This window comes from Macaca fascicularis, chromosome 8 (genome assembly GCF_037993035.2).
Source record: "Macaca fascicularis isolate 582-1 chromosome 8, T2T-MFA8v1.1".
Lineage (NCBI taxonomy): Eukaryota > Metazoa > Chordata > Mammalia > Primates > Cercopithecidae > Macaca > Macaca fascicularis.
The window spans coordinates 91,622,128-91,649,913 of NC_088382.1; the positions used below are offsets into that span (position 1 = coordinate 91,622,128).

General features: G+C 38.9%; 1 protein-coding gene and 1 long non-coding RNA gene across 5 annotated transcripts in view; one reads left to right on the forward strand and one right to left on the reverse strand.

Annotated features, from left to right (window-relative positions):
- SNX16 (sorting nexin 16) overlaps positions 1-17,789 on the reverse strand; it is a 42,972-nt gene extending 25,183 nt beyond the window's left edge. For 2 of the 4 annotated variants that reach the window (XR_012416481.1, XM_005563625.4), the window contains exons 1-3: positions 17,607-17,789; positions 15,088-15,558; positions 4,936-5,022 (exon numbers count right to left, since the gene is read on the reverse strand). Coding sequence is in view for 3 of the 4 variants with exons in the window: in XM_005563625.4 (XP_005563682.1) it covers positions 4,936-5,022; positions 15,088-15,462 (462 nt within the window). In the remaining variant the exon portion in view is untranslated. Of the gene's footprint in view, positions 1-645; positions 1,164-4,935; positions 5,023-15,087; positions 15,559-17,606 lie in introns of those variants that run through there. The other 2 variants (XM_005563626.4, XM_073999064.1) reach the window with 2 other exon arrangements.
- The window catches only part of LOC135964762 (uncharacterized), a 71,825-nt gene continuing 61,474 nt past the window's right edge, over positions 17,436-27,786 (forward strand). Inside the window, exon 1 of the long non-coding RNA XR_010577363.2 lies at positions 17,436-18,123. This is a non-coding gene — a long non-coding RNA (uncharacterized lncRNA). The remainder of the gene's footprint in view (positions 18,124-27,786) is intronic.

Sequence of the window (27,786 nt, forward strand, 5' to 3'; positions counted from 1 at the left end):
TCATCCATTGTTTCTTTTATGGTTTATGCTTTTTTTTAATCATAAACAATTTTTTGCTTACTCCAAGGCTGTAAAGATTTTCTTCTATGTTTCTTTCCTAAAAGTTTAGTTTTAACTTTTATATTTTGATTATGACCTATTTTATACATTCGGCTTAAATTTTACTTTCTTAGGGAAGACTTTCCCAACCCTGTAAACTAGGTTAAGTCTTCCCTTCTACATTCTGCTCAAGTTACCACAATGTGTAACAAATTACCTGAAATCTCAGTGATATAAGATAACCACTTATTAATATTAAGCTCACAGATTTTTTTAGGCCAATAATTCATATGAGGTACAGTGAGAACAATATATCTCTATCATACAATGAATTCAGGCCTCAGCTGAAAGACTTGAAAGCTGGGTGCTGGAATTGTCTGAAGTTCACTCACTTACATCTATAGTGGATGATGCTGGCTGCTGGCTGAGAACTTTGCCAAGGTTGTCAGCCATAAGCCTAACACTGGCCTCTCCAGGTATCCTGGACTTTTCTTGCAGCATGGAGGTTGGCTTCAAAAGGGAGCATTCCAAGAAAGCAAGCCAGAATGAAACTGTGTACTTCTTGTAATCCAGGCTTAAAAGTCACACAGCATTATTTCCACTGACCTCTATTGGGTTGAGTAGTCGCAAGACCATCCAGGTTCAAGGGGAGGGGAAATGTATTCTACCTCTTGATGGGCCGTGGCAAGATTCAGGAAGAGCATATGGGACTGAAGATACTGCTGTGGTAACTTTTAGAAAAGACAATTTGATACACATTGTCAAATCATAAATTTATTTCTTTAATGACATCATTCACAATGTAAACAGCACATTTAATTTAGGCTCTCTTATTAGACCAGTGATTCTAAACTTTGACTGCACATTAGAATCACCCAAGGAGTTTTAAAAGATATTAATGATTGTTTCCCATCTCTGATAGATTAGGATTTAATTAGTTGAAATGAGGCCTGGGCATTGTAATTTTAAAAAGCTTTCCAGGGGAATCCAAAGTGTAATTAAGATTGAGAACCCTTTTACTACACTACAATTATTACGCATGCCTTTGTCATAGTTGCATCTTTTATGTCTAGTATAGTGACTGTGACATAACAAGCAGTCAACAATATATGTTCAATAAATGAATGACTGAAATGAATCCGTGTACATTTGCATTTCTATACTTAAATATAAAATGAATATCATAACTAAAAAGGAAAAATGCACTGGATAAAATAGTGGAAAAATGGAAAAATTATAATATTCTGTCTATATTTCTATACACATGTGAAGATAAAACAAATAGGGCAAAAACTACAGAGTAACTTAGATAACTAAAAACCTTAATTTGATTTCAAGAGGTAACTAGATATTTATGGCCTTGGAGCTTTGTTATTTAATGTATCTGGAAAGAAAAGAAAATGACAAAAGTCATAAGGGAAATGAAAATAGTCTTTTTATTAATTTTAAGCTTTATAATTTAAATGGTTAGATTTTTTTCGCCCCTTAAAAAATTATCCGCAGAAAAGGAGTTGTCCCACAATTGGGTAATTCAAGAAGAGGAAGATAAGGGATAGAGAAAATAAGATCCAACAAAGGAGACAAATGAAAAAAAATCACCAGAAAGACGGTGATTTCTTCAAGGCAATCTCAGGATGCCACTTATGAAGCTCATATGGTGGGCAGATCAGTTTAAGAGAGAGCAGCGTGACTCAAGAGACAGACGTGTGGAAGAATATCACTGAACTTGTTTTTAATGTGAGGACTGAATGCCTGGTTGAATCTGCCATGGACTTTTTATATGAACCTGGAATGTCTTGACAATGAGTTGGTAAGGTCCTGCTCTCTCCTCCCTAAGCTCTGCTGCCTGGAAGCAACTGAGAACAGTAATTGTACCTCACAGAAATGTTCAGCTTTGTCCTACTGCTGTAACCTGGAAGTAGAAATATTGAGCTTAAATTTTAAATAGAATTTAGAGAAAAACTCACTTCTTATGGCCATATTTCTACAATCAATACATCTCCCAGCCCAACCTAAAACCCTGCCTGGTTGCCCCAACTCTGATAAGCCCTGTGCATTCCAGAATTTGCTCATGACTTTGTCCTCTGACTTCCTCAGCAGAGGCTTTTACCACTCCCAGAGAAGCTGAAGTCAGACCATAACCCAGGAAATAAAAATAAAACAAAAAGAAAATATTAATGTTCTATATAAATGTTCTTTTTCTAAGCAGTGTTATTTTAGTTATGTTCAATAATGTTTGTATCACCAATTAGCTATTTTTACTTCATAACTATATAACTGTGAAATGTAAATTCCTTAAAGTTAGTCATATCTATATAGTTTCTACATAACAGTAACTCCAAATTCCTAGCACAATGCTGAACTCAATCTACTCATTTCATAAATACTTCATGATTGATTTTATAAAATGAAAGATCCTAAGCTTTTATTTTTTACAATTATGTCAATAATAACTACAATTTAAACTGTGTGCCTCTTGGTGTTTGACATACTTTTAAAAAATATTGCCACTAAAAGCAAGTGACAGGTAGAGCTCTTTCTGATACCTATAACACCGACATAAACATTTGTTAATTTTAAATGCCCATCTTGGAGGATCAAGGAGATATTTACTAAATTTAAATTAAACTGCTATCATCTTTTTTCAAAAAGATTTATCTAAATTTCAGCTTGCCTAAGAAAATATTTCAGCAATAAAGATGAAAACTAAAGAGATAATAGGAAGTAAACACTAAATAACAGTGGAGTCTGAAAAGAAAAATAATGTCATATAGGGTTAAATAGGTCTACAATGAAACTGTTTGAAATCAGTCTGCATGATAAAAATTGTAATAATTTCATTAAAAGCTAAGTATTCCACTTAACTATCAGGTAACTTCATGAATTGCTTTTATCTTTCTATTTATTTAGTCATTTCAAAAAATTAACAGAAGTACAGAATTATAAATTTTAAATTCATCAGTATAATATATGAAGCTCAGGAACAGTATATAAAATACATACATAATGGTAGGTATGCATTAGAAATAACACTTTATTTTGGCATATTACAAGAAAGCATCTTAACCAAAACTTAAAATGGATAAAATATTTTAGCATTCTATATTTTACCTTTTCATTTAAACTGAGGTTTTTAGAGTGGCAGAAAAATTTGGCAGCTAAATAACTACAAAGTTACATGGGTTTCCCATCACCAAACACTATAAAAATATACTAACTTTAAAGTTTCAAGGAGTCCAAAGAAGGAGGAAAGGAAAAGTGGCAAATGGGAGAGAACAGGACCAGTAAAACTTTCTTATTAAACACCTGTCAAAATTGGAGAGTAATTTCTGCATGTTCTAAGATCATCTTACTTGGCCTCTCAAAAGCATAATAAATGGCTTGCTTCTTTTAGATAAATGATTTTTCACTTGGCTTCCAAAATATCACACTCTCTGCCTATTGCCCCATCTAAATTTTCTCTAGCTCTGGGGACAAGGCAGCTCTTCTTTTGCTATTAAATTCTAATAATAATTTACTTAATTCTTCACTTTGAGAAATTTCGGTTGCTTCCAACTTTTAACTACTAAAAACAAAGTAAAACATAGATAAACGAAACAATATACAAAACAATGAGCTAAGTGTCCTTAAAGCTAAATATTTCCCATGTTTATGACTACTTATATAGGATAAATCCTAGAAATGTGATTATAATGTTAAATTATGCAAAACTTTTGGGTGTCCTCTAGGAAGATTCATACTTCTAACACTGGGTATTATCATTTAAATATCAGTCAGCTTGACAGGTGAAAAACAGTGTCTTAATTTCCTTTTCTTGGAGTATCTGTGATATTAAGTGTTTTCCAAGTTTATTGGTCATTTATATTTCTTCTGTGAATTATCCTGCTCATACTGTTTGTTGCATTTTTTACTCTGGGGTTCACTTTCCTAATTTAGTTTTAAGGGTTCTTAATACACTGAGGTTTCTTATTCTGTTTCGTAAGCACAGTAGACAGAATTCTAGATGTTCCATGACCTTTGCCTCTGGTATTACTTCTGTGATTTTATTATGTTACATAGAAAAAGGGATTTTGCAGCTGTAATTAAGGTTACTAATCAATTGACTTTAAGATAGGAAGATTACCTGGGTGAGCTTTATCTTACCACATGACTCCTTTAGACTGTTTTCTCTAGTTGGTGGCAGAGAAGAAAGCTGGAGAGCTTCAAAGCACAGGAAGAACTTGGCTCACTGTTGCTGGCTTTGAAGACGGAGGGGCTATGTGCAAGGACTGGAGGGCACTCTCTATGATAAACTATGAATGATTTTTGGCTGACAATCAGCCAGGAAACAGAAACTTTGGCCCTACAACTTCAAGAAACTAAATTCTGCCAACAACCTGAATAAGCTTGGAAGGTAATTCTTCCCCAGAGCCTCCATGTAAGTGCCTAGCACAGCTAACAGCTTGATTTTGACCGTGCTTGATGCTAAGCAATAAACACAGCTGAACCCACCCAAAAAACTAAATAATCAACAGGTGTCATTTTAAGCAACAAAGTTTATGGTAATTTATTATGCAGTAATAAGAAAATAATATAATATGTTAAATATGTTTTTGTTCATTATCTTATAGACATATGTAATTTTATAATAATTCAAAAGATCTTATACACGTCTTTTTCAAAATCACAATTATTTATATTTCTGTTGGCAATTTTAAAGTTTCATATTTTTATACTAAAAATTTTTTATAAAAAATTTTTATTTTTTAAATTTTTAATTTAAAAATTTAATTTTCTTATGAACTAGAAAGGATTTGATTGACTCAATTAAAAAGAAAGAAAAAATATAACAGAAGTATAGGAAATAGAAAAGAATTCAAAACTGAAATGTTAGTTTGGATTTATTATAGTACTTACTTTGTCATTAAGCCTAGAGAAGTCAGTGTATCTTCTGAAAACTACCCAGCTTTCTTCTGGGGTTTTCTTTACTAGTATTTTGTACACCTATGCACAGGAAGAAAAAGAGACAGACAGAAATATAAAAGTAAAGATATTTAAAAATTCAAGCCAAATATTTTAAAAACTTTTACTTGATAACCCAGTCTATAACAATTATTATGTAAAAAATATCAAAAATCATTTAAATCATCAAAAGTACAAATAATCAATGCAGGCACCAAAAGCCAGATTTTTTCCTTAAGTATATAAATATAACAGATTTGAGACAAAATGCTTTTTCTGTGCACAATAATAATAAACTCATCAGCTTCCAAAACATGATTTATGTCAACATATTCTAAAATTGATAAAGGAATTACACTTGAAGAAGCTATGAAAAATAGCCACTTTTGTTCTACACAATGTTTAAACTTAATAACTTCAAGCAAAGTTTTCAAATAAGTGTAATGTTTTTATTGTCAAGAATAAAATATGGAAGTCCTAGCCACAGCAATCAGGCAAAATATATAAATAAAAGGCATCCATAGGGAAAAAAGAGGTCAAACTATGTGATTCTATGCCTAGAAAATCCTAAAGACTCTGCCAAAAGTCTCCCGGAACTGATAAAGGACTTCAGTAAAGTTTCAGGCTATAAAATCAATGTTTAAAAATGAACAGCATTTCCATACACCCATAACATTCAAGCTGAGAGCCAAATCAAGAATGCAGTCCCATTTACAGTAGCCGCACACACACACACAAACACCTAGGAATACATCTAATCATGAAGGGGAAAGATCTCTACAAGGAGAACTACAAAACATTGCTGAAAGAAATCACAGACAACACAAAGAAACAGAAGAACATCCCATGCTCATGAATTGGAAGAATCAATATTGTTAAAATGGCCACACTGCCCAGAGCAGTCTACAGATTCAACAGTATTCCTATCAAACTACCAACATCATTCTCCACAGAATTAGAAAAAAACTACTCTAAAATCCACATGGCACCAAAAAAGAGCTGAAATAGCCAAAGCAATCCTAAGTGAAAAGAACAAAGCCAGCGGCATCACATTACCTGATTTCAAATTATACTATAAGGCTACAATAACCAAAACAGCATGGTACTGGTACAAATACAGACATCTAAACCAATGGAAGAGAATAGAGAACCCAGAAATAAAACTGCACACCTACAGCCATCTGATCTCTGATAAAGTTGACAAAAGAAAGAAACAGGGAAAGGATCCCCTGTTCAATAAATAGGGCTTGGATAACTGGCTAGCTCTATGCAGAAAAATGAAAGCAGAACTCTATCTTTCACTATATATAAAAACTAACTCAGTATGGATTAAAGATTTAAAGGTAAGGTCACAAACTGTAAGAATCCCAGAAGAAAACCTAGGAAACACCATTCTGGACATTGGCCTTGGGAAAGAATTTATGACTAAGTTCTCAAAAGCAATTGCAACAAAAACAAAAATTGATCTAATTAAAATAAAGAGTTTCTACACAGCAAAAAAACTATCAATGGAGTAAAGAGATAACCTACAGAATGGGAGAAAATATTTGTACACTATGTATCTGAGAAAGGTCTAATATCCAGAATCCATAAGGAACATAAACAATTCAAGGCTGGGCACAGTGGCTCACACCTGTAATCTCAGTTCTTTGGGATGCCAGGGAAGGTGGGTCACTTGAGGTCAGGGGTTTGAGACCAGACTGGCCAACATGGTATGGTGAAACTCCGCCTCTACTAAAAATACAAAAATTAGTCAGATGTGGTGGGTGCCTGTAATCCCAGCTGCTCGGAAGGCTGAGACGGGAGAACTGCTTGAACCTGGGAGGCAGAGGTTGCAGTGAGCCAAGATCACACTACTGCACTCAAGTGAGTGACAGAGTGAGATTCTATCAAAAAAAAAAAAAAAAAAACCCAATAAAAATAAAAATAACTTAAAAAATTCAACAAATAACCTCATTAAAAGTAGGCAAAAGACATGAACAGACACTTCTTAAAAGATACACAAACAGCCAAGAAACATTAAAAAATGTTCAACAATACTACTCATCAGAAAAATGTAAATCAAAACCACAATGAGATACCATTTCACAGAAGTCAGAATGGCTATCAGTCATTATCACAACAGATGTTGATGATGTTATGGAGAAAAGAGGACACTTATACACTGCCGGTGGAATTGTAACTTAATTCAGCCACTGTGGAAAGCAGTTTGGAGATTTCTCAAAGAACTTAAAACAGAACTCCCATTTGACAAAGCAGTCCCATTCCTGGGTATATACCAAAAAGAAAATAAATTGTTCTACCAAAAAGATACATGCACTTGCATGTTCACTGCAGGAACTACTCACAATAGCAAAGACATGGAATCATTCTAGCTGTCCATCAAAGATGGATTTGATAAAGAAAATATGGTACATACACACCATGGAATACTAATGGATTTGAAAAAGAAAATATGGTACATATACACCATGGAATACTATGCAGCCATAAAAAAGAATGAAATCACGTCCTTTGCAGGAACATGTATGGAGGTACAGGCCATTATCCTAAGCGAATTAATGCAGGAACAGAAAACCAAATAAATAATGTTCTCACTTATAAGTGGGAGGTAAATATTGGGTACTCATGGACATAAAGATAGCAACAATAGACACTGGGGACTCTTAGTCGGGAGGATGAGAGGAGAATGAGTTGAAAAACTGTTGGGTACTATGCTCACTACTTGGGTGATGGGTTCACTAGTATTTCAAACCTCAGCATCACGCAATATACCTATGTAATAAATCTGTGCATGTAATCCTTGAATCTAAAATGAAAGTTGAAATTATTGTAAAAAAGGGCAAAATATAAGCTTGAAATACCAAAAAACCCCAATTGAATAAAATTTACATTTTTGTAATTATGTACTATTATGTAGGCTACTGAATAGAAAAACCTGAAGCAAGTCAATATATTTTTAAAAGCGCTTAAGAAAAAAGTGGATTCTATTTTTTAAAAGCATAATTTTAGAACGTATTATGAGAAAGTGTTATTTATGATAGAATCTCAGAGAAACATCTAGTAGTTTTTGATAAGGTATTTTGCACTAAACTAGATATAGGCACATACGAGATATTCAATAACTATCTGCTGGATAAGAAAATCTCTTTAAAAAAGTAACTTCTTTCCTGGACATTTGCTGTCCAATAATTTCCAAGTGTAGCTCTAGGGCTGCACTTTTGGTCACACATGGCAATTCAGCATTCAATGTGTCACTAGTCAAAACTAAGATGTGCTAAGAGTGCAACATATACATTGAATTTCAAAGATTTAATGTGAAAAAAGATGTAAATGGCATTTATTAAAATGGTCTAATACTAACTACATGTTAAAATAATATTTTGGACATATTTGGTTGAATAAGATATATTAATAAAATAATTTCACCTATTTCTTTTGTTTTTAATGTGGCTCCTAAGAAATTTAAAATTACAGATGTGATTCACAATTATGGCTCACATTATACTTCTATTGGACAGTGCTGCCCTAAAGATAACTCATTAGTTAGGGACTACAGATTATCCTTATCCTTTGATTTTTCTCCCATACAAACTTCTCTTTCAGCTTTTAAGGGGAGAATAAGGAGGAGTTAAGGATTAATCATTTAGCTTTGAAGTAAAAAAAATAAGCAATTTATCTTTGTAACATATAAGGGTGGGAAACAAGGTTATTTGGATACTCTTTAAAGTCAGCAGAAGGTTCTGATCTAAAAAAGTTGCAATCGGGATACAAAAGAAATTCTTTTTAGTAGTCACTCATTAAAAGAAGAGAGGAGTCGACTTTAAAACTTTTCAGTATGAATGACTGATACAGCATAAAAGTGCATTTCATATAATAATTAGGTTTATCTACAAATAATACATACTGACTTTATTTACTTGTCTTAGAAAATGAACTCCCTCTTCTAAATAAGTTACTCTCCACTGTGGCCACTGAATACCCCTGTTTCTCTAGGCAAGATAAAGTACAGACTTTTGTGTTTTATCTCTTCCAGAAAGTGCTCTTTCTGCTTGTTTGAGTAGTGCTTTCAATGAAAACTTTATGAACAGTACTGATCATTCCCTTCTCTATATTCCAATAACTGTTGTTTCTACTTTTTACTTGAAGCTTCCTATGTATTCTTTTACTGTTTTTATTTTAATGTAGCTGTTTTTGAATTACAAAATATATACAAAAAAGTATGCAATTCATAAGCATACAACTTGACAAGTTTTCACAAAATGAACACACCTATGTAACTTGTACCATGAGCGTATTAATCCATTTCATGTTGCTGATAAAGACATACCTGAGACGGGGCAATTTACAAAAGAAAGAGGTTTACTGGACTTACAGTTCCATGTGGCTGGGGAGGCCTTATAATCATGGCAGAAAGTGAAGGCACACCTCTTTCGAAAGAAGAAGGCACATCAGACGAAAGAAGAGAGTTTGTGAAGGGAGATTCCCATTTTTAAAACCATCAGATCTCATGAGACTGTCACAAGAACAGCATGGGAAAGACCTGCCCCCATTGTTCAATTACCTCCCACTGGGTCCCTCCCACAACATGTGGGAACTCAAGATGTGGTTTGGGTGGGGACATAGCCAAACCATATTATTCTGCCCCTGGCCCCTCTCAAATCTCATATCCTCACATTTCAAAACCAATCATGCCTTCCTGACAGTCCCCCAAATTCTTAACTCATTTCAGCATTAACTCAAAGGTCCACAGTCCAAAGTCTCATACGAGACAAGAAGTCCCTTCTGTCTATGAGTCCGTAAAATCAAAAGCAAGCTAGTTACTTCCTAGATACAATGGCGATACAGGCATTGGGTAAATACAGGCATTCTGAGTGGGAGAAACTGGCCAAAACAAAGGGGCTACAGGCCCAATGCAAGTCTGAAATTCAGTGGGTCAGTCAATCTGAAAGCTCCAAAATACCCTCCTTTGACTCCATGTCTCATTCATGTCCAGGTCATGCTGATGCAAGAAGTGGGCTCCCATGGCCTTGGGCAGTTCCACCCCTGTGGCTTTGCAGGGTATAGCCCTCCTCCTGACTGCTTTTATAAGCTGTGGCTTTTCCAGGTGCATGGTGCAAGCTGTTGGTGGATCTACCATTCTAGGATCTGGAGGACGATGGCCCTCTTCTCACAGCTCCACTAGGCAGTGCCCCAGTATGGACTCTGTATGGGGGCTCTGACCCCACATTTTCCTTCCACACAGCCCTAGCAGAGGTTCTTCATGAGGGTCCCACCCCTACAGCAAACTTCTATCTGGGCATCCAGGTATTTCCATACGTCGTCTGAAATCTAGGCAGAGGTTCTCAAACCTCAATTCTTGACTTCTGTGTACTTGCAGGCTCAACACTATGTGGCAGCTGCCAAGGCTTGGGGATTGCACCCTCTGAAGCCATGGCCTGAGCTCTATCTTGGCCCCTTTCAGCCACGGCTGGAGCAGCTGGGATGCAGGGCACCAAGCCTTCTAGGCTGCACACAGCACAGGGACCCTGGGCCCAGTCCACAAAACCACATTTTCTTCCTAGGCCTTTGGGCCTGTGATGGGAGGGGCTGCCATGAAGACCTCTCATATACCCTGGAGACATTTTTCACATTGTCTTGGGGGTTAACATTGGGCTCCTTATTACTTATGCAAATATTTATAGCCAGCTTGAATTCCTCCTCAGAAAATGGGATTTTACTTTCTATTGCACTGTCAGGCTGTACATTTTCTAAACTTTTATGCTCTGCTTCCCTTATAAAACTGAATGCCTTTAGTAGCACCCAAGTCACCTCTTGAATGCTTTGCTGCTTAGAAATTTCTTCCACCAGATACCCTAAATAATCCTTCTCAAGTTCAAAGTTCCACAAAACTCTTGGGCAGGGGTAAAATGTCGCCAGTTTCTTTGCTAAAACATAACAAGAGTTACCTTTGCTCCATTTCCCAACAAGTTCCTCATCTGTAACTGAGACTACCTCAGCCTGGACTTTATTGTTCATATTACTATCAGCATTTTGGGAAAAGCCATTCAACAAGTCTCTAGGAAGCTCCAAACTTTCCCACATTTTCCTATCTTCTTCTGAGCCCTCCAAACTCTTCCAAGTTCCAAAGTCGCTTCCATATTTTCGGGTATCTTTTTAGCAGCACCCCACTCTACTGGTACCAACTTACTGTATTAGTCCGTTTTCACACTGCTGATAAAGACACACATGAGACTGGGCAATTTACAAAAGAAAGAGGTTTATTGGACTTATAGTTCCACATGGCTGGGAGGCCTCATAATCACGATGGAAGGTGAAAGGCAAGTCTCACATGGTGGCAGACAAGAGAAGACAGCTTGTGCAGGGAGACTCCCATTTTTAAAACCATCAGATCTCATGAGACTTATTCACTATCATAAGAACAGTATGGGAAAGACCTGCCCCAATGACTGCCCCGTGCCCCTCATCTGAGACAAGGTAAGTCCTTTCTGCCCATCAGCTTGTAAAATCAAAAGCAAGTTAGCTATACTTCCTAATTACCTCCCACCAGGTCCCTCCCACAACACGTGGGAATTAAAGATGAGATTTAGGTGGGGACACAGTCAAACCATATCAGTGAGCAAGAAACAAAACATTACCAAAGAGGTCTACAGCATGCTTCCTTCCCAATCCTACTCACTACCCATCCTAGTCAATTTTTGTCTTTAAACATCCTTTTTAAAGACTAGACACTTTATATATTATCAGATCAACAATGAGTCCTAATACTTTAGTTACGAGATCAATTCAAAAGACTACATCTAGAAAAAATTATTTTACAAACCTAACATTATCAAGCTTGTATCTCCAGCTCATACCACTCCCTTAAACTCAGCTTATGTGTATACACACACACAATACATATATGTGTACACATTAACACATGTAACGTCTCCATTTCAATGTCAAACAGACATATCAAATTTAGCATATCTAAAAACAAATCTTGATCATCCCCTCAAAACCTGTCATTTAATTAAATGGCAGCCATATTCTTCCCATTGCTTAGGCCAAAACTTTTGAAGTCATCTTTGACTTCTCTTTCTTCCACACTCCACTTCCAAATCATTAGGAAATATTGCTGGTTCTACATTTAAAATAGATCTAGAAACTGATTACTTCTCAGGACCTCCTCCACCATCCCAGTTCACAATACCATCACGTCTCTCTTGGATTGCTACAAGAACCTACTAACTGCTTCCTGCTTTGACTGTTCTCCATCTTGACCAAACCAGTCTCAATTCAGTAGCCAGAAGGAACTTTCTAAAACATTAAGTCAGATCACATGACTCTTGTTTTAAAAACCTTTTCAAAGATTCCCATCTCATGTAGAGTAAAATCCAAAGACTTTACAGTGCCTCCTTCCCTATGTGATCTGTGTACCACACTTCCCTGCCTGTCATCTCATTCCCTACACCTCCCACAGCTTACTCTGCTGTCAGCCACAAGGATCTTTGTAGTTGTCCCATCTGTGCTGAAAACACATTCTCATGGCTCATTCCCTGTTAGTACTAACATCTTTTTTGTGAGGCCACGACTGACAGTGCTATTTACATCCCAACCCCAGATTTGAGGAAATTCCCTTTCTTTCTTCTCTATCTTATTTCTCTCAATAGTGCTTATCACCATGTGACATATCAGGCGTCTTGTTATTTACTTACTTATCATGCTTTCATTCAAATTGCTGTACCACTACTACCCAGAACAGTGCCTGAGGCATAATAGGTAATTAAAAAAAAAGTTGAGTTAATAAATGAATATGACTAATTTCATGTCTGTCTGTCATTTACTTCCTCCTCTCCAGTCTCTTGAAATGCTTTATGTAACACCACCTTGTATTTGGCCACATACCTGCATCTTCACACATATCATCTGTCTTAGTCTGTTAGGTCTGTTATAACAAAATACGACAAATTCGGTAGCCTGTAAACAACAGAAATTTATTTCTCAAAGTTCTAGAGTCTGAGAAGTCCAAGATCAAGACAGTAACAGATTTGATATCTGGAGAGGGCCTGCTTTCTGGTTTATAGATGGTGCCTTATAGCTATGTCCTCACATGTGGAAAGGACAAGAAAGCTCTCTGGGGCGTCTTTTTAAGGGTCCTAATCCTATTTATGGGGGCTCTGCTCCCATGACCTACTGGCTTCCAAAAGCTCCATCTCTTAATACTATCACCTTGAAGGTTAGGTTTCAACATTTGAATTTTGAAGGAACACACATTCAGACCATAGTATCAACTCAATAAATGCCTATTCCTTAATTCAGGAAATTGGCCATCAGTTTATTATAATTTCTAAAAATTTTCTAAAAAAAAGAGAGAGAGTTCTCTGCAGATTTCCTATATCACAGTCTTTTGATAATTTTAAAGACCGTCTCTTCATAAATTATGTCAACAATTTTTCCTTGGAGGTCATCCTATCGTGTCATAAATTTGCAGCAGGAAACACTGAAGTAAACATTAAACTTTATTAAAAGAACAAACTCTTACCAAAAAAGTAAACCTCTTGAGTTAATAAGTGAGTTAAGCAAGGTTGCTGGATACATAAACATAAAAGGTCAAAATAGATAAAATAGCAGTAAATAGAAAACAAAAATAGATGTCTCTCACAAGAACATCAAACAACATCCATAACCTGAAACAAATCTAACCGAAAGATGTAAGAATCCTGCACCAGAAACAACAAAACATTACTAGAAAAAATTAAAGCTTTAAGTCAATGATGAGGTTCATAGATTTAAAGACTCAGTATTGTAAAGATGTCAGTTCTCCCCAGATTAATCTATAGATCTAACAAAATCTCAATGCAAAGGGCCAAGAATAGCGAAGGCCATCCTGAAGAAAAAAGCTAGAGTACTTACACTGCTAGATATCAAGACCTATTACAAGATTTTACTAATTAAGACAGTGTGAAATTAGTAAAGGATGGAAAAACAGAACACAGAAGCAGACCCATGCATTTATGGTCACATGATTTATGACACAGACAACACTGAAAATGAAGAGGAGAAAGAGGTATTTTAAATAAGTCTGATTAATTGATCCTATCTGGGAAAAAAAAAAAAATACTTGACCCTCATCTCACACCATGGACAAAAATCAATTCCAGTGGTTTACAAATGTGAAAGGCCCAACAGTAAAGATTTTAGAAGAAAACAAAGGACAATATCTCTGTAACCTTGGAGTAGGCAAAGATTTCAAAAAGTGATAGCCATTCAAAAAATTAACAAATCAAACCAAATTAAAATTAAGAACTTTTGTTTATCAAAGGTATTATCAAGGAATTGGAAAGGCAAAGCAGAGTGAGGAGGATAGTCGTAATACATTATCTGAAAAAAACATATCCAAAATGCGTAGAAAACTACAAATCAAAAGGGAGACTTCGCAAAAGAAAAATCAACAAAAATCATGCACAGATATTTCACAAGAGAATATCCAAACAGCCAAAAAAATTTTTTTAATCCAATTTAATTAGTCATTAAGAAAATTCAAAAACCACAACCAATTACTCTATACCCATGAGAATAACTGAAATGATAAAAATGTTAAAATATCACATGTGAGGAAGCTATGGATCAACTTAAACTCTTATATACTGCTTTTAGGAGTATAAATCAGTACAACCATTCTGAAACACTGTTCATCAATATCTTTTAAAGCTGGGCATGTAATTTGGCAATGCTAAAGAAAAGAGACCAGATGCAAAAAGAGTATGTAACTCCATTTAGATAAAGTACAAAAATAGGCAAAATTCATCTAGGCTATACAAAAGTATCGGGTGAATGGGTCCTGACTGGCAGAAAACCCAGAGCATTTAAGATTCTAGTAACGTCCTTTTCCTTGATTTATGTGCTATTAATAGTTACATAGGTGTGTCTGGTTTGTGAAAATTTATTAAGGTAAAGCAAAAGTTTACAACAATATGATAGAATTCCGTGGTGTAAAAACCATTAGAATTTCATATTCAAGAAATTATAAGTACAGGTTTACATTAATTTAACACTGGTTTAAACACACAGATTAGCCAATCTTTCACTTTGTACTGGTATACAGCAGAAGTCAATACTTACAGTAAATTTAGCTCTTTCTTCCATCACTTCATAACCCAGTATAGTAGGTGTAGATGGTCTATCTTCCCAAATCACTGTTTCCGGATTTTGCTCTTCAGTTTCTCTCGGTCTAGTAGAATACTCAATGGAAGAAGCTGCACCTGTAAATTTAGTCCTAATGAGGGGACTGCTACAGACAGGTGAAGTATTATCCATTTGATCAGGAACACTTGTCTGTTTAAAATTACCCATATTTGCGTCTTCTAACTGGCCTTTAGAAGAGTTTGAGCTTGTTGAGACACTGCCAAAAGAAGAACTTCTTTGATTTCTGTTGGTCGTAAAACTGGAAGCAGAGTTTCCTATGGGCATAGGAACTGGGACATAAGGAGTTGCCATCTTCTCTTGGCTTTTGCAACAAGCTTGCACACTGTTGAGTCCACTTAGAGAATAACTAATATGCAATCCATTATTTTCTTCTTAGGAATTCACTATCTAAAAATGAAAAGGACATATTAAAAGATTAGTCTTTAATCTGCAGCAGGATCCAAAAGAACAATGTTCTTTTCAATTTTATGACACTCTATTATTTTATTTGGAATGAAAACATACCTCAAACCCCTTTTTTTAATCCCAGTTGTCTTTAAGGACTCCTATTTGCAAGGTAGAGAGAGCAAAACTGCTTCACACTCTTTATCCTTGACCCCATGTTACATGTTATCCCTTTTCCCCTACTTTATTCCCTTGTGAAGTATTTCTGTAATGTTCATTTTAACCTGATTTCATCTATGTAAAATTGGTAGGAGAAAGATTGGTAAAGACCCTTCTGAAGCTTTATTCCACGCTTATCATCCTGACAGTATTACATTTCAGTACAAGAGAGAAAAAGAGAAGGAGGAAAACTATTTACATTACCTCTGGATTTAATCAGAAAGAGGGGAAATCTATTCATATTACCTTTCAATTTAATTAGTGAAACTACGAAAACTTACACAGAGTAGTAACAATGAACCAGATGCTTACATGCTACATAGTATAATTTTATAGAACCCAGGATTAAAAATACACTTAGTCAAGTTACTAAAATAAAACCCAGTAAACATTAAACTTATACGCATCAAAATTAAATAGCGAAAAGTGTAACCGTTCTTCACAGCTTACAGGTCATCACTAATTCTGCTCTGCGATAAACTGAGGGTATTTAAATCTTTATAACTTACACTCAAGGATCTGTTATCAAAAGGACTAGTATATCTTGTGTCAAAATAGTATCAAAACACAAAGAAGAAACGGTTTGCTATTACGTTGTTAAATAAACTCATAAGAAACTGTAATAACTACAGACCAACAAAATGACAAGACTACACACAATAACTGCCCAACTTTTCATACGAAACTCTGCTAGTGGGAAAGGTAAGAAATGAGTCGCCTGGACTTGGAAAGATGCTGAAATAAGATTTTTAACTCTGGGCTGGGCGCGGTGGCTCAACGCCTGTAATCCCAGCACTTTGGGAGGCCGAGGCGGGTGGATCACCTGAAGTCAGGAGTTCTTGGCTAGCCTGGACAACATGGTGAAACCCCGGGTCTACTAAAAATACAAAAATTAGCCGGGCGTGGTGGCGCGCACCTGTAACCCCAGCTACTCGGGAGGCTGAGGCAGGAGAATGGCTTGAACCCTGGAGGTGGAGGTTGCGGTGAGCCGAGATCGTGCCATTGCACTCCAGCCTGGGCTACAAGAGCGAAACTCCATCTCAAAAAAAAAAAAAAAAAAAAAAAAGATTTTTAACTCAAGTGACTCGGTAACCTTTCCCCATTATCAAAGATTTATGAAACTTTAGCTGCTGATTCACCGCTCCTCAGTTCCGCCTGACGGCCTCCCCCAAAATAAGTTAAGTCTGAAATCTCAACCTTCTCAAGGTCCGAGGGATCCACCTGGCCTTTGCCACTCTTCTACCTGAGGCCGCCTGGCTGGGGGAGGTCGCATATCAATACAACCACTGACGTCCGAAGATGTGAGCGCTACCCAAGCGTTCAAAACAAAACAAAACAAAACAAAACAAAACAAAACAAAACAAAGCAAAACACGTGCTGTGCTCATTAGGGGCGTCTTCGCCTCTGCCCTGGTGCGGAGTTGCTCCCAGGACGACCAGTTCAGTCTCACTCTGGAAAACCTCAGGTGAGATGGCCCGACTCTGAGCAACCCCGTGGGCTGGAGGAAAGAGGCAAATACCCGGCATAGTTCGACCCTCGGAAGGTAAGGCCGGGGTCCGCGCCGGCCACGGGTCTTCCACATTGCAGGCGGCGAGACCCGCCGCTCCCCGGGCTCCCAGACTCTCCCGCCTCCGCTGCCCGGTGCGCGCCCAGCGCCTCCCAGACGCACAGTGGGGTCGGCGGTGGCCTGAAGGTGGCTGGGCTTCCTGCGGCGCCTCTCCACTCTCCCGCGGAGCCTCCCGCCGCCCGCCAGACATCGAGGTTGCAGGTGTCACCCGTACGAGAACCCGGGACAGCGACCGCCTGTCCTGAGGTAACGACCCAGTCCTTACCTCAGCCCACTCCGCGATCCCGAACGAGCGCGCTTCCCGGTGACGGTTAAACCGGACTCTCCTTAACCGCAGCTTTTCACCTCCTCCCTCAGCAGCGAGAAGCCTCACGTGACACCCCCGCCCCAAAAGCAGCTGCTCCCCGCCTCAGCCTGTCTCTGCCCGGCTGCCGGGCCCGAGATCCCTGCCGTGTGGAAGGAGGAGCCGAACTTGGGACAGCTCTGCCGGAAGTGATGTCACGCCAAGGGTGCCCGCCCACCAGAGGCGCGACTGGAGTTGTCCGGCCGGGCCCTCAGATAGCGAAGATAAACGTAAACCTGTGGCAGGAAGTCGACATTCTCTGCACTATCTTTACTTTTCCAACCGAACTTCTGAGAAATGGAGGCTACAATACCTAGTTTGCAAAACAGGAGATTAGAAGACTACAATTCCCAGAAGGAACTACGAGCAACATTGGTCCGCGCTCATACTTTGCATCATGGGACTTGTAGTTATCACCAGCTTGCGCTGGTTCTAACAGGTTATAGATTGTTTTCTAGAATTAGCAGCGCTTTAAGGGATAATAATCGATTAGAAGAGTAGGAAGATAGAACACTGCTTAGTAGCTGCTCCATTCTACATAATTCAAAAGTCCTCACTGGCAGAGAACCCCTGAAATTCTGTAGTGTCTTTTTACTACCTGGTGAGCAATTTGATCCGATGATGGAATATTAGCCTTGTTAGACATGCGCTTCTGAAGACCTATGAAGTCGGGAAAGCCGAGCTTTTTGATAGGCAAATTCCAAGATTCAGACCGGTCTACAGGTCATTTCATCATTAGAATCAGATAATGTGGTTGAAAAATCATTCCATGATTTCTGAGGCTTTGGTGTAGTCCCAGTGTTACTCATGGAGGGTCTTGACTACACGTCGTCCAGGTTCTTGGTGTTCTGAACAAAGAATTGGACAAAACGCACAAAGAAAGCAAGGAAAGAATGAAGCAAGGAAAGCAGAGATTTATTGAAATGACAGTACATACACTCTACAGAGTGGAAGTGGCCTCCAGCAAGTGGCTCAAGAGCCCTGGTTACAGGATTTTCTGGAGTTTAAATATCCTCTAGAGATTTCCCATTGGTTACTTGGTTCCCACCCTCTGTAAATTAAGGAGTAGCCTGCAACCAATCAGAGGCAAAAGTTACAAAGTTATTCTCCTATGTAAATGAAGACTAGGCCCAGATACCAGGGGCCTAGAAGGTTGGGCAGGGGGTTGCAAAGGGAATTGCCTCTGGTCCTTTTGTTACTTGAGCTTGGAAAGTTGGAGTTTTCCTTTTGATTTACTTTTAGAAAGTCAGCATGAATGGGCCTTAGGTTCCCTGCCTCCAGACCCTATTCTACTGCCCAACTAAGAGTAGGAAAATATGATAGTGGTCATTTTGAAATGAAGGTTGGAAAACAGTCTGGTTTGTGACATGATGATGGTTTTGGTTTGAGAGATTCTGCCCTTTCAGTGTGAATGAAATAAAAATAGAATTCTATAGAAACAATGTTAGGTAGGAGAATAGGGTCTGGAGGCAGGGGACCTAAGGCTGATTCATGCTGACTGGATATCAGAGGCGACTCCATTTTCAACCCCTCCTTTTCCTGCGTGGCAGTCGCTGCATGGCAGTTGCAACGCTCCTTTCTTCGGGCGGCAGTTGAAAAATGAAAGTACCTCTGATAGGTCCCCTCCCACAACCAATCAGACTGGTTGAGGGCCTACTTTTCACTCTCATTGGTCTCCTTCCACAACCAATCCGATTGGGCATGGGCCAATGGGACATCTCTAGAGGGTATTTAAGCCCCAGAAAATTCTGTAGTTGATGCTCTTGAATCACTTGCTTAAGCCTGTTCTCCCTCTGTGGAATATACTTTCCTTTAAAATAAATCTCTGCTTTCCTTGCCTTGTTTGTGTGTTCTGTCCAATTCTTTGTTCAAAACACCAAGAACCTGGACAACTACCCTCAACTGGTAACATATTTTGGCGAGCCAGCCAGGAGGTAAGCCCAAAGTTTGGGATTTGTTTTTTTCTTTTTCCTCTTTCTCTCTCTCTTTTCCTTTCCAAGTTGGGACCCTTGATGGGCAGTGCCTAAGCATGGAGGCAACTGCAGGTTTCTGGCTGGGGCCACTCTCTGGTGAAACTAAAAGGTCTATGTGGAAGCACCTGACTACCACCACCTGGTTCAGATGAGGAACCTGAGTCCTTTTATTTTTGTCTTTCAGTGGGTGTTTCCTAGTAGCCCCTTGGTAATTGAAGGCAACCGGGGCCACTCTCTGGTGTTAACTGAAGGCCCAGGAGTGAATGGGGATAGCTGCCTTGCCCAGAAGGTGGAAGGACTCTTTTCCGTCTTTTCCAGTTACAGTCCCTGATGCCTGTGAGTGATCCAACTGGCAGTGGCAGCCTGTCCAGGGAAAATTCACACACGTTTCAGATGACTTAAGCCTTATTTCCTTATGTTAAATTCTTCCCTTCCTCTACTCGACTGGCTAAGGATAAGTCACAGGGTTTGGGCATATTTGTGGTCTGTGTAACTCATGGAGGGGATTCATGAAAGGGAATCTATGTACAATTTAATCTTGTCCAGATTTAGAAGGTTAAAGAATTGTTTTAAGTGGGATAGGAAAAAAATCCAAAGGTTTGTCTGAAAGTTAATTCTAGAAGTAGAGACCTACATCCAGGGGCAAGAGGGAAAGCTCATAGTGGGTCATCAGTGGTGATCGGAATGGGTCCCTGGCACCCATCTAAGGTCAGAGACGTCTGATGGGCTAAGAGGGGTCCCTGGCACTAGAGGATTGACTGCTCCCGCTCCCACCAAGGGGCTCAGTTAGGCAAAACTCTAGCAGTGTGAAAGGAGGAATTAGATGAAGACTGAAGGGGCCTAGAGTCTTCCTCACTGGTCCGGGAATATCATAATTACTATTGCAGAGCTCTGGGTAACTAGATGTCATGGGCACCTAAATTCAGTATTGTTTTTCCCCCATACAGGGGAGAATTACTCTTTCCTTACTGCTTATGCAGGAAAACTTTCCTCCCAGTCCAAGAGTGTTATGGGAACGGAAGGAAAGCCACAAATGAGATTCTTTACTCCTCCTTTGTCAATTTGAGAAACAAATCTTCCAACAGAAATCTTTAGTAGTTCCAAGCTGTCCCATCCATCTGTTGGGAAGAGATATTATCATTAAAATAGGGGTACTAATACAATTTAAGCATCACCCAGTAAAATTGCTAATAGTCAAAAATACAGGCAATATCCCAGACCACATTAATAAACACGTTAACCTGCTAGCATGGTATGCTGGGAAACCAGGTGTATTAGTCCATTTTCACACTGCTGATAAGGACAAACCTGAGACTGGACAATTTACAAAAGAAATACATTTAATGAACTTGCAGTTCCACATAGCTGGGAAGGCCTCCAATCATGGTGGAAGGCAAGGAGGAGCAAGTCACATCCTACGTGGATGGTAGCAGGCAAAGAGAGAAGTTGTGCAGGGAAACTCCCCCTTATAAAACTTTCAGATCTTGTGAGACTTGTTCATGATCATGAAAACAGCACGGGAAAAACCTGCCCCTATGATTCAATTACCTCCCACTGGGTGTCTCCTATAACATGTGGGAATTCAAGATGAGATTTGGGTGGAGACACAGCCAAACCATATCACCAGGGAAAGCTAAAACAGTAGTGCCAGTCAAAATACCCATTTAAAGACCTCAGCTATTTCCCCAATTGAAAACAATGCCCAATTAAGCTGGAAGCAAGAAAAGGCCTGACATTCATAGTTGAGATATTACTTATCCATGGGCTCTAAAAACCCTGCAATTCTCTCTTAAAAAGCCGCATCCTAACCATTCTAAAGCCCTTGAGGGAATACCTGCTAGTACAGGATTTCGGAATAGTTTGTGAGACTGTTATCCCTGTCCACCCATTGGTGGTAGATCCATATACCCTCCTGGCTCAGGTGCCAGGGGATGCAAAATGTTTCTCCTAGACCTAAAAGATGCTTTCATCTCTATTCCTCTGGCCCCAGAATCCCAATACCTTTTTGCCTTTGAATAGGAAAATCTTAATACCAGAAAAAAATAATGCACTTGGACAGTGTTCCCTCAGGGCTTTCGGCTTAGCCCTGATTTCTTAGCCTGATCTGTGGAGAGGGATCTGAGGGATCTGCAATTGGAGAACAGGAGTATATTCCAGTATGTGGATGAACTTACTGTGTGTAGCCCAACCCAGGAGGCTTCTGACCAAAATACTGTAAAAATCTTGAATTTCCTGACTGACAGAGGATATGAAGTATCCAAAAAGAAGGCTCAGATTACCTTCCAATGGGTCCAATATTTAGGGTATGTCTTAACACTGGGAACCCGGCAAATATCCCCAGAATGAGTGTAAGCCGTATGTGGTTCCCCCGCTACCACCAAGCAGCAGCTTTGTTCTTTCTGGGAAATGGCTGGGTTTTGCAGAATACTGGTACCAAATTTTGGGGTTGTAGCAAAGCTCGTATATGAAGCAAAAAGGAGGCCTGAAAATGAGCTAATGGAATCAACCCCAGAAATGAGAAGCCTTCACCAAGCTAAAACAAGCCCTTACCCAGGCTCCTGCTCTTGGCATCCCAGACATAACTAAGCCCTTCTCCTTGTATGTAGCTGAGAAGGGCATAGCTGTGGGAGTGCTAGCCTAGAAATTAGAACCAGAACCTAGACCAACTGCCTGCTTTTCAAGGAAGTTGGATGGAGTAGCCTTGAGATGGCCAAGTTTCCTGCAGGCAATAGCCATTGCTGTGTTTGTGGAGGAAGCCACTAAAATCACCCTGGGTCAACCACTGGACGTTCTAACCCACCATCAGGTAAAGCCAGTCTTAGAGATAAAAGGACACATGTGGATGATGGAGGAAAAGTTAAACATATACCAGGCCATGCTCCTAGACAATCCAGATGTAACCCTTAAAACCTGTAACACCTTGAATCCATCTTCATTGCTACCCACAGGCCCAATAACTGATCATTCCTGTGAGCAGGTCATTGTACACACATATATTAGCTGGCCTGATTTAAAAGATTAGCCTCTCCCAGATTCTGAGGATAACTGGTTCACAGATGGCAGTAGTTTTGTGTCAAATGGGGAGTGCTGAGCTGGATACGCAGTAGTAAATCACAACACCATTATTGAAGCAGTCACTGCCCCCTGGCACATCAGCACAAAATACTGAAATCATTGTTCTTACCTGAGCATTAATGTTGGGACAAACGAAAAAGCTTAACATACATACAGATTCTAAATATGAATTCCTTATGTTTCATGCGCATGCTACAATCTGGAAAGAAAGGGGATTACTAAATAGCAAATACTCTCCAATAAAGCATGGGCCTGAAATTCCTCAGCTATTGGAAGCAATACACCTGTCAAAGGCTGTAGCTATAATCCATTGTAGGGGCGTCAAAGGGACTTACTCCCTACAGCACAAGGGAACAGAAGGGCTGATAGAGAAGCCAAAGCCACATCCCTCAGGGTGCAATCCCAACAAATCCTAGCACTGCTTCCTTTCTATGATTCCCCAATGGATCCTGATACACACTACAGGAAGAACAGTTAATAAAGGAACAAGGGGGACAAAAATAAGAATCCTGGTGGTATATGGAATCAAACTAAATCTCCCTCAAACAGCCCAATGGAGATGCCACCCTGACCGTGGTTAACAGGCTCTTCATTGGGCCTAACTTAGATTCAGTGGTTAAGCAGGTCTGTCAAGCCTGCTCACTGTGTGCACTTAACAGTCCAGGAAACAAAATGCTTCCTCTAATAGAATCAGTCCTGAGGAGAGGAACTTACCCAGGGGAAGACTGTCAATTAGACTTCACCCAAATGCCCACTTGTAGAGGATACGAGTTTTTGTTGGTGCTAATAGATACCTTTACTGGTTGGGTTGAAACTTACCCTACCAGAATAGAGAAGGCTAATGAGGTTATAAAGTTTCTCTTACAATAAATAGTCCCCTAGTTTGGGTAACCTCAGGGTCTCCAAAGTGATAATGGCCCATCCTTTAACTCCCAAATAACTCAAGGGGTCGCTAAGACCTTCAGGATCAAATACTATTTACATTCAGCGTGGAGGCCTCAATCCTTCGGGAAAGTAGAAAGGGCTAACCAAACTCTAAAAAAAGCATTAGGTAAGCTATGTTAGGAAACATCAGAAATTTCACTGACTATATCCCTCTTAAGGATCTGCAATACCCCTGGAGCAAAAATTAATATAAACCCATACAAAATGTTATATGGGAGGCCATTCTCAACTAACGATCTAATTACTGATCCAGAAACAGCTGGTTTAGTAAAATACCTAGTTAACGGACAATTTCAGCAGGCTTTAACAAAAGTTTGGAACTCAAAGACTCCCCATACCAGGAGCTAACCAGCATCCCAAAATCAGGCCAAGAGATAAGGTACTCGTTAAAACTTGGAAGGAGGTATCACCTGCTCAACAACTACAGCCCAAATGAAAGGGATCATTTTCAGTGGTACTGGCCATGATTTCCATGGTCAAAGTATTAGGATTAAATAATTGGATACAACTTTCAAGGATCAAGTCTGTGATACCTGAAGCCTTGGACCTGGAACCTGAAGTTTCCATCAGCCACTACACCTGTGAACCAGTGGAAGACCTGAAGTACCTGTTTAGAAGACAGCCAAAAGGTAAGTAAATGCCTACCAACTTTCCTTGGTGTTTTTGTTGCATAGTTACTGTAGGCTGGATAATAGTAGCCATATTTTTATATATTTTTGCAGTTTTTCTTTTTTCAAATATTTGGAATCACTTCCTTTGGAGCAATTAAGCAGAATGTTCGAATTTCTCCCTATAACAAACATTCCTGATAGCATAGGTATCAACCCCCTGAAGTTCCCATTAGATCTTTTAACCAAATACATTTCCTCTCACCTAGAGACCATTGAGCTTCATATGATCATGCAACAAGATTGCCAGGCAGTTTTAAATGAAGATAGCACCCCCGGCGATCAATAAACTACCCTGCCTCCACTAGATAGAGCAGGGAAAAAGTTCCATGATCTCCAATAGGTAGGGACTGCTCCCCAAGTTAACTTGAAGCAGTTACAGAAGAAAGACCATCAGTCCCTCTGCTTCCCATAAAGATTTATGGCAATCACATCTCTCAGGGGGAAAATAGGGTCTGGAGGCAGGGAACCTAAGGCTGATTCATGCTGACTAGGTGTCAGAGGCTACTCCCTTTACGACCTCTCCTTCTGTGTGGCAGTTGAAAAATGAGACCAATATCCCTGATGAACATTGATGTGAAAATCCACAATAAAATACTGGCAAACCAAATCCAGCAGCACATCAAAAAGCTTATCCACCACAATCAAGTCAGCTGCTTCCCTGGGATGCAAGACTCATTCAACATATGCAAATCAATAAATGTAATCCATCATATAAACAGAACCAACGACAAAAACCACATGATTATCTTAATAGAAAAGGCCTTCGACAAAATTCAGCAGCCCTTCATGCTAAAAACTCTTAATAAACTAGGTATTGATGGAATGTATCTCAAAATAATAAGAGCTATTTGTGACAAACTCACAGCCAATACCATACTGAATGGGCAAAAACTGGAAGCATTCCCTTTGAAAATTGGCACAAGACAAGGATGCCCTCTCTCAACATAGTGTTGGAAGTTCTGGCCAGGGCAATCAGGCAAGAGAAAGAAATAAAGTGTATTCAATTAGGAAAAGAGGAAGTCAAATTGTCCCTGTTTGCGGGTGACATGATTGTATATTTAGAAAACCCCATCGTCTCAACCCAAAATCTCCTTAAGCTGATAAGCAACTTCAGCAAAGTCTCGGGATACAAAATCAATGTGCAAAAATCATAAGCTTTCTTATACACCAATAACAGACAAACAGAGAACCAAATCATGAGTGAACTCCCATTCACAATTGCTACAAAGAGAATAAAATACCTAGGAATCCAACTCACAAGGGATGTGAAGGACCTCTTCAAGGAGAACTAAAAACCACTGCTCAACAAAATAAAAGAGGACACAAACAAATGGAAGAACATTCCATGCTCATGGACAGGAAGAATCAATGTTGTGAAAATGGCCATACTGCCCAAAGTAATTTATAGATTCAATGCCATTTCCATCAAGCTACCAATGACTTTCTTCACAGAATTGGAAAAAACTTCTTTAAAGTTCATAGGGAATCAAAAAAGAGCCTGCATAGGCAAGACAATCCTAAGCAAAAAGAACAAAGCTGGAGGCATCATTCTACCTGACTTCAAACTATACTACAAGACTACAGTAACCAAAACAGCATGGTGCTGATACCAAAACAGAGATATAGACCAATGGAACAGAACAGAGGCCTCAGAAATAACACCACACATCTGCAACCATCTGATCTTTGACAAACCTGACAAAAACCAGAAATGGAGAAAGGATTCACTATTTAATAAATGGTTCTTGGAAAACTGGCTAGCCATATGTAGAAAGCTGAAACCGGATCCCTTCCTTACACTATATACAAAAATTAACTCAAGATGGATTAAAGATTTAAATGTAAGACCTAAAACCATAAAAATCCTAGAAGAAAACTTAGGCAATACCATTCAGGACATAGGCATGGGCAAAGACTTCATGACTAAAACACCAAAAGCAATGGCAACAAAAGCCAAAATAGACAAATGGGATCTAATTAAACTAAAGTGCTTCTGCACAGCAAAAGAAACTATCATCAGAGTGAACAGGCAACTTACAGAATGGAAGAAAATCTTTGCAATCTACCCATCTGACAAAGGGCTAATATCCAGAATCTACAAAAAACTTAAATTTACAAGAAAAAACCAACCCCATCAAAAAGTGGGCAAAGGATATGAACAGACACTTCTCAAAAGAAGACAGTTATGCAGCCAACAGACACATGAAAAAATGTTCATCATCACTGGTCGTCAGAGAAATGCAAATCAAAACCACAATGAGATACCATCTCATGACAGAAGAGTGATCATTAAAAAGTCAGGAAACAACAGATGCTGGAGAGGATGTGGAGAAATAGGAATTATTTTATACTGTTGGGAGTGTAAATTAGTTCAACCATTGTGGAAGACAGTGTGGCGATTCCTCAACGATTTAGAACTAGAAATATCATTTGACTCAGCGATACCATTACTGGGTATATAGCCAAAGGATCATAAATCATGCTACTATAAAAACACATGCACACGTATGTTTATTGCAGCACTATTCACAATAGCAAAGACTTGGAACCAACCCAAATGTCCATCAATGATAGACTGGATTAAGAAAATGTGGCACATATACACCATGGAATACTAAGCAGCCATGAAAAAGGATTAGTTTATGTCCTTTGCAGGGACATGGATGAAGCTGGAAACCATCATTCTCAGCAAACTATCACAATGACAGAAAACCAAACACTGCATATTCTCACTCATAGGTGGGAATTGAACAATGAGATCACTTGGACACAGTGCAGGGAACATCACACACCAGGGCCTGTTGGGAGGTGGGAGCCTGGGGGAGGGATAGCATTAGGAGAAATACCTAATGTAAATGACGAGTTGATGGGGGCAGCAAACCAACATGGCACATGTATACCTATGTAACAAACCTGCACGTTGTGCCCATGTACCCTAGAACTTAAAGTATAATAAAATAAAATTTAAAAAATAGATTAATGGATAAAGGAAAAAAAAAGGAAAAATGAAAGTACCTCTGATTTGTTCCCTCCCACAAGGAATCAGACTGGTCATGGGTCTATTCTTTATTCTGATGTGTCCCCTCCCACAACAAATCAGATTGGTTGTGGGCCAATGGGAAATCTCTAGAAGGTATTTAACCCAAGAAAATTCTGTAACAGATGCGCTTGAGCCACTTGCTCATGCACACACCCACCCTGTGGAGTGTACTTTCATTAAAATTCTCTGCTTTCACTGCCTTGCTTTGTGCATTTTGTCCAGTTCTTTGTTCAAAACATCAAGAACCTGGATAACTACCCTCAAGCAGTGACAAGTAGACTAAAACATAGGTAGTTTTCAGGATAGACTTGGCAGTCTTGGCCTTGAGGTGGCAATTATATCCTTGAGTTCTGTGAGTAACTAAGAGTAAAAGAGACCAGGCGCTGTGGCTCACACCT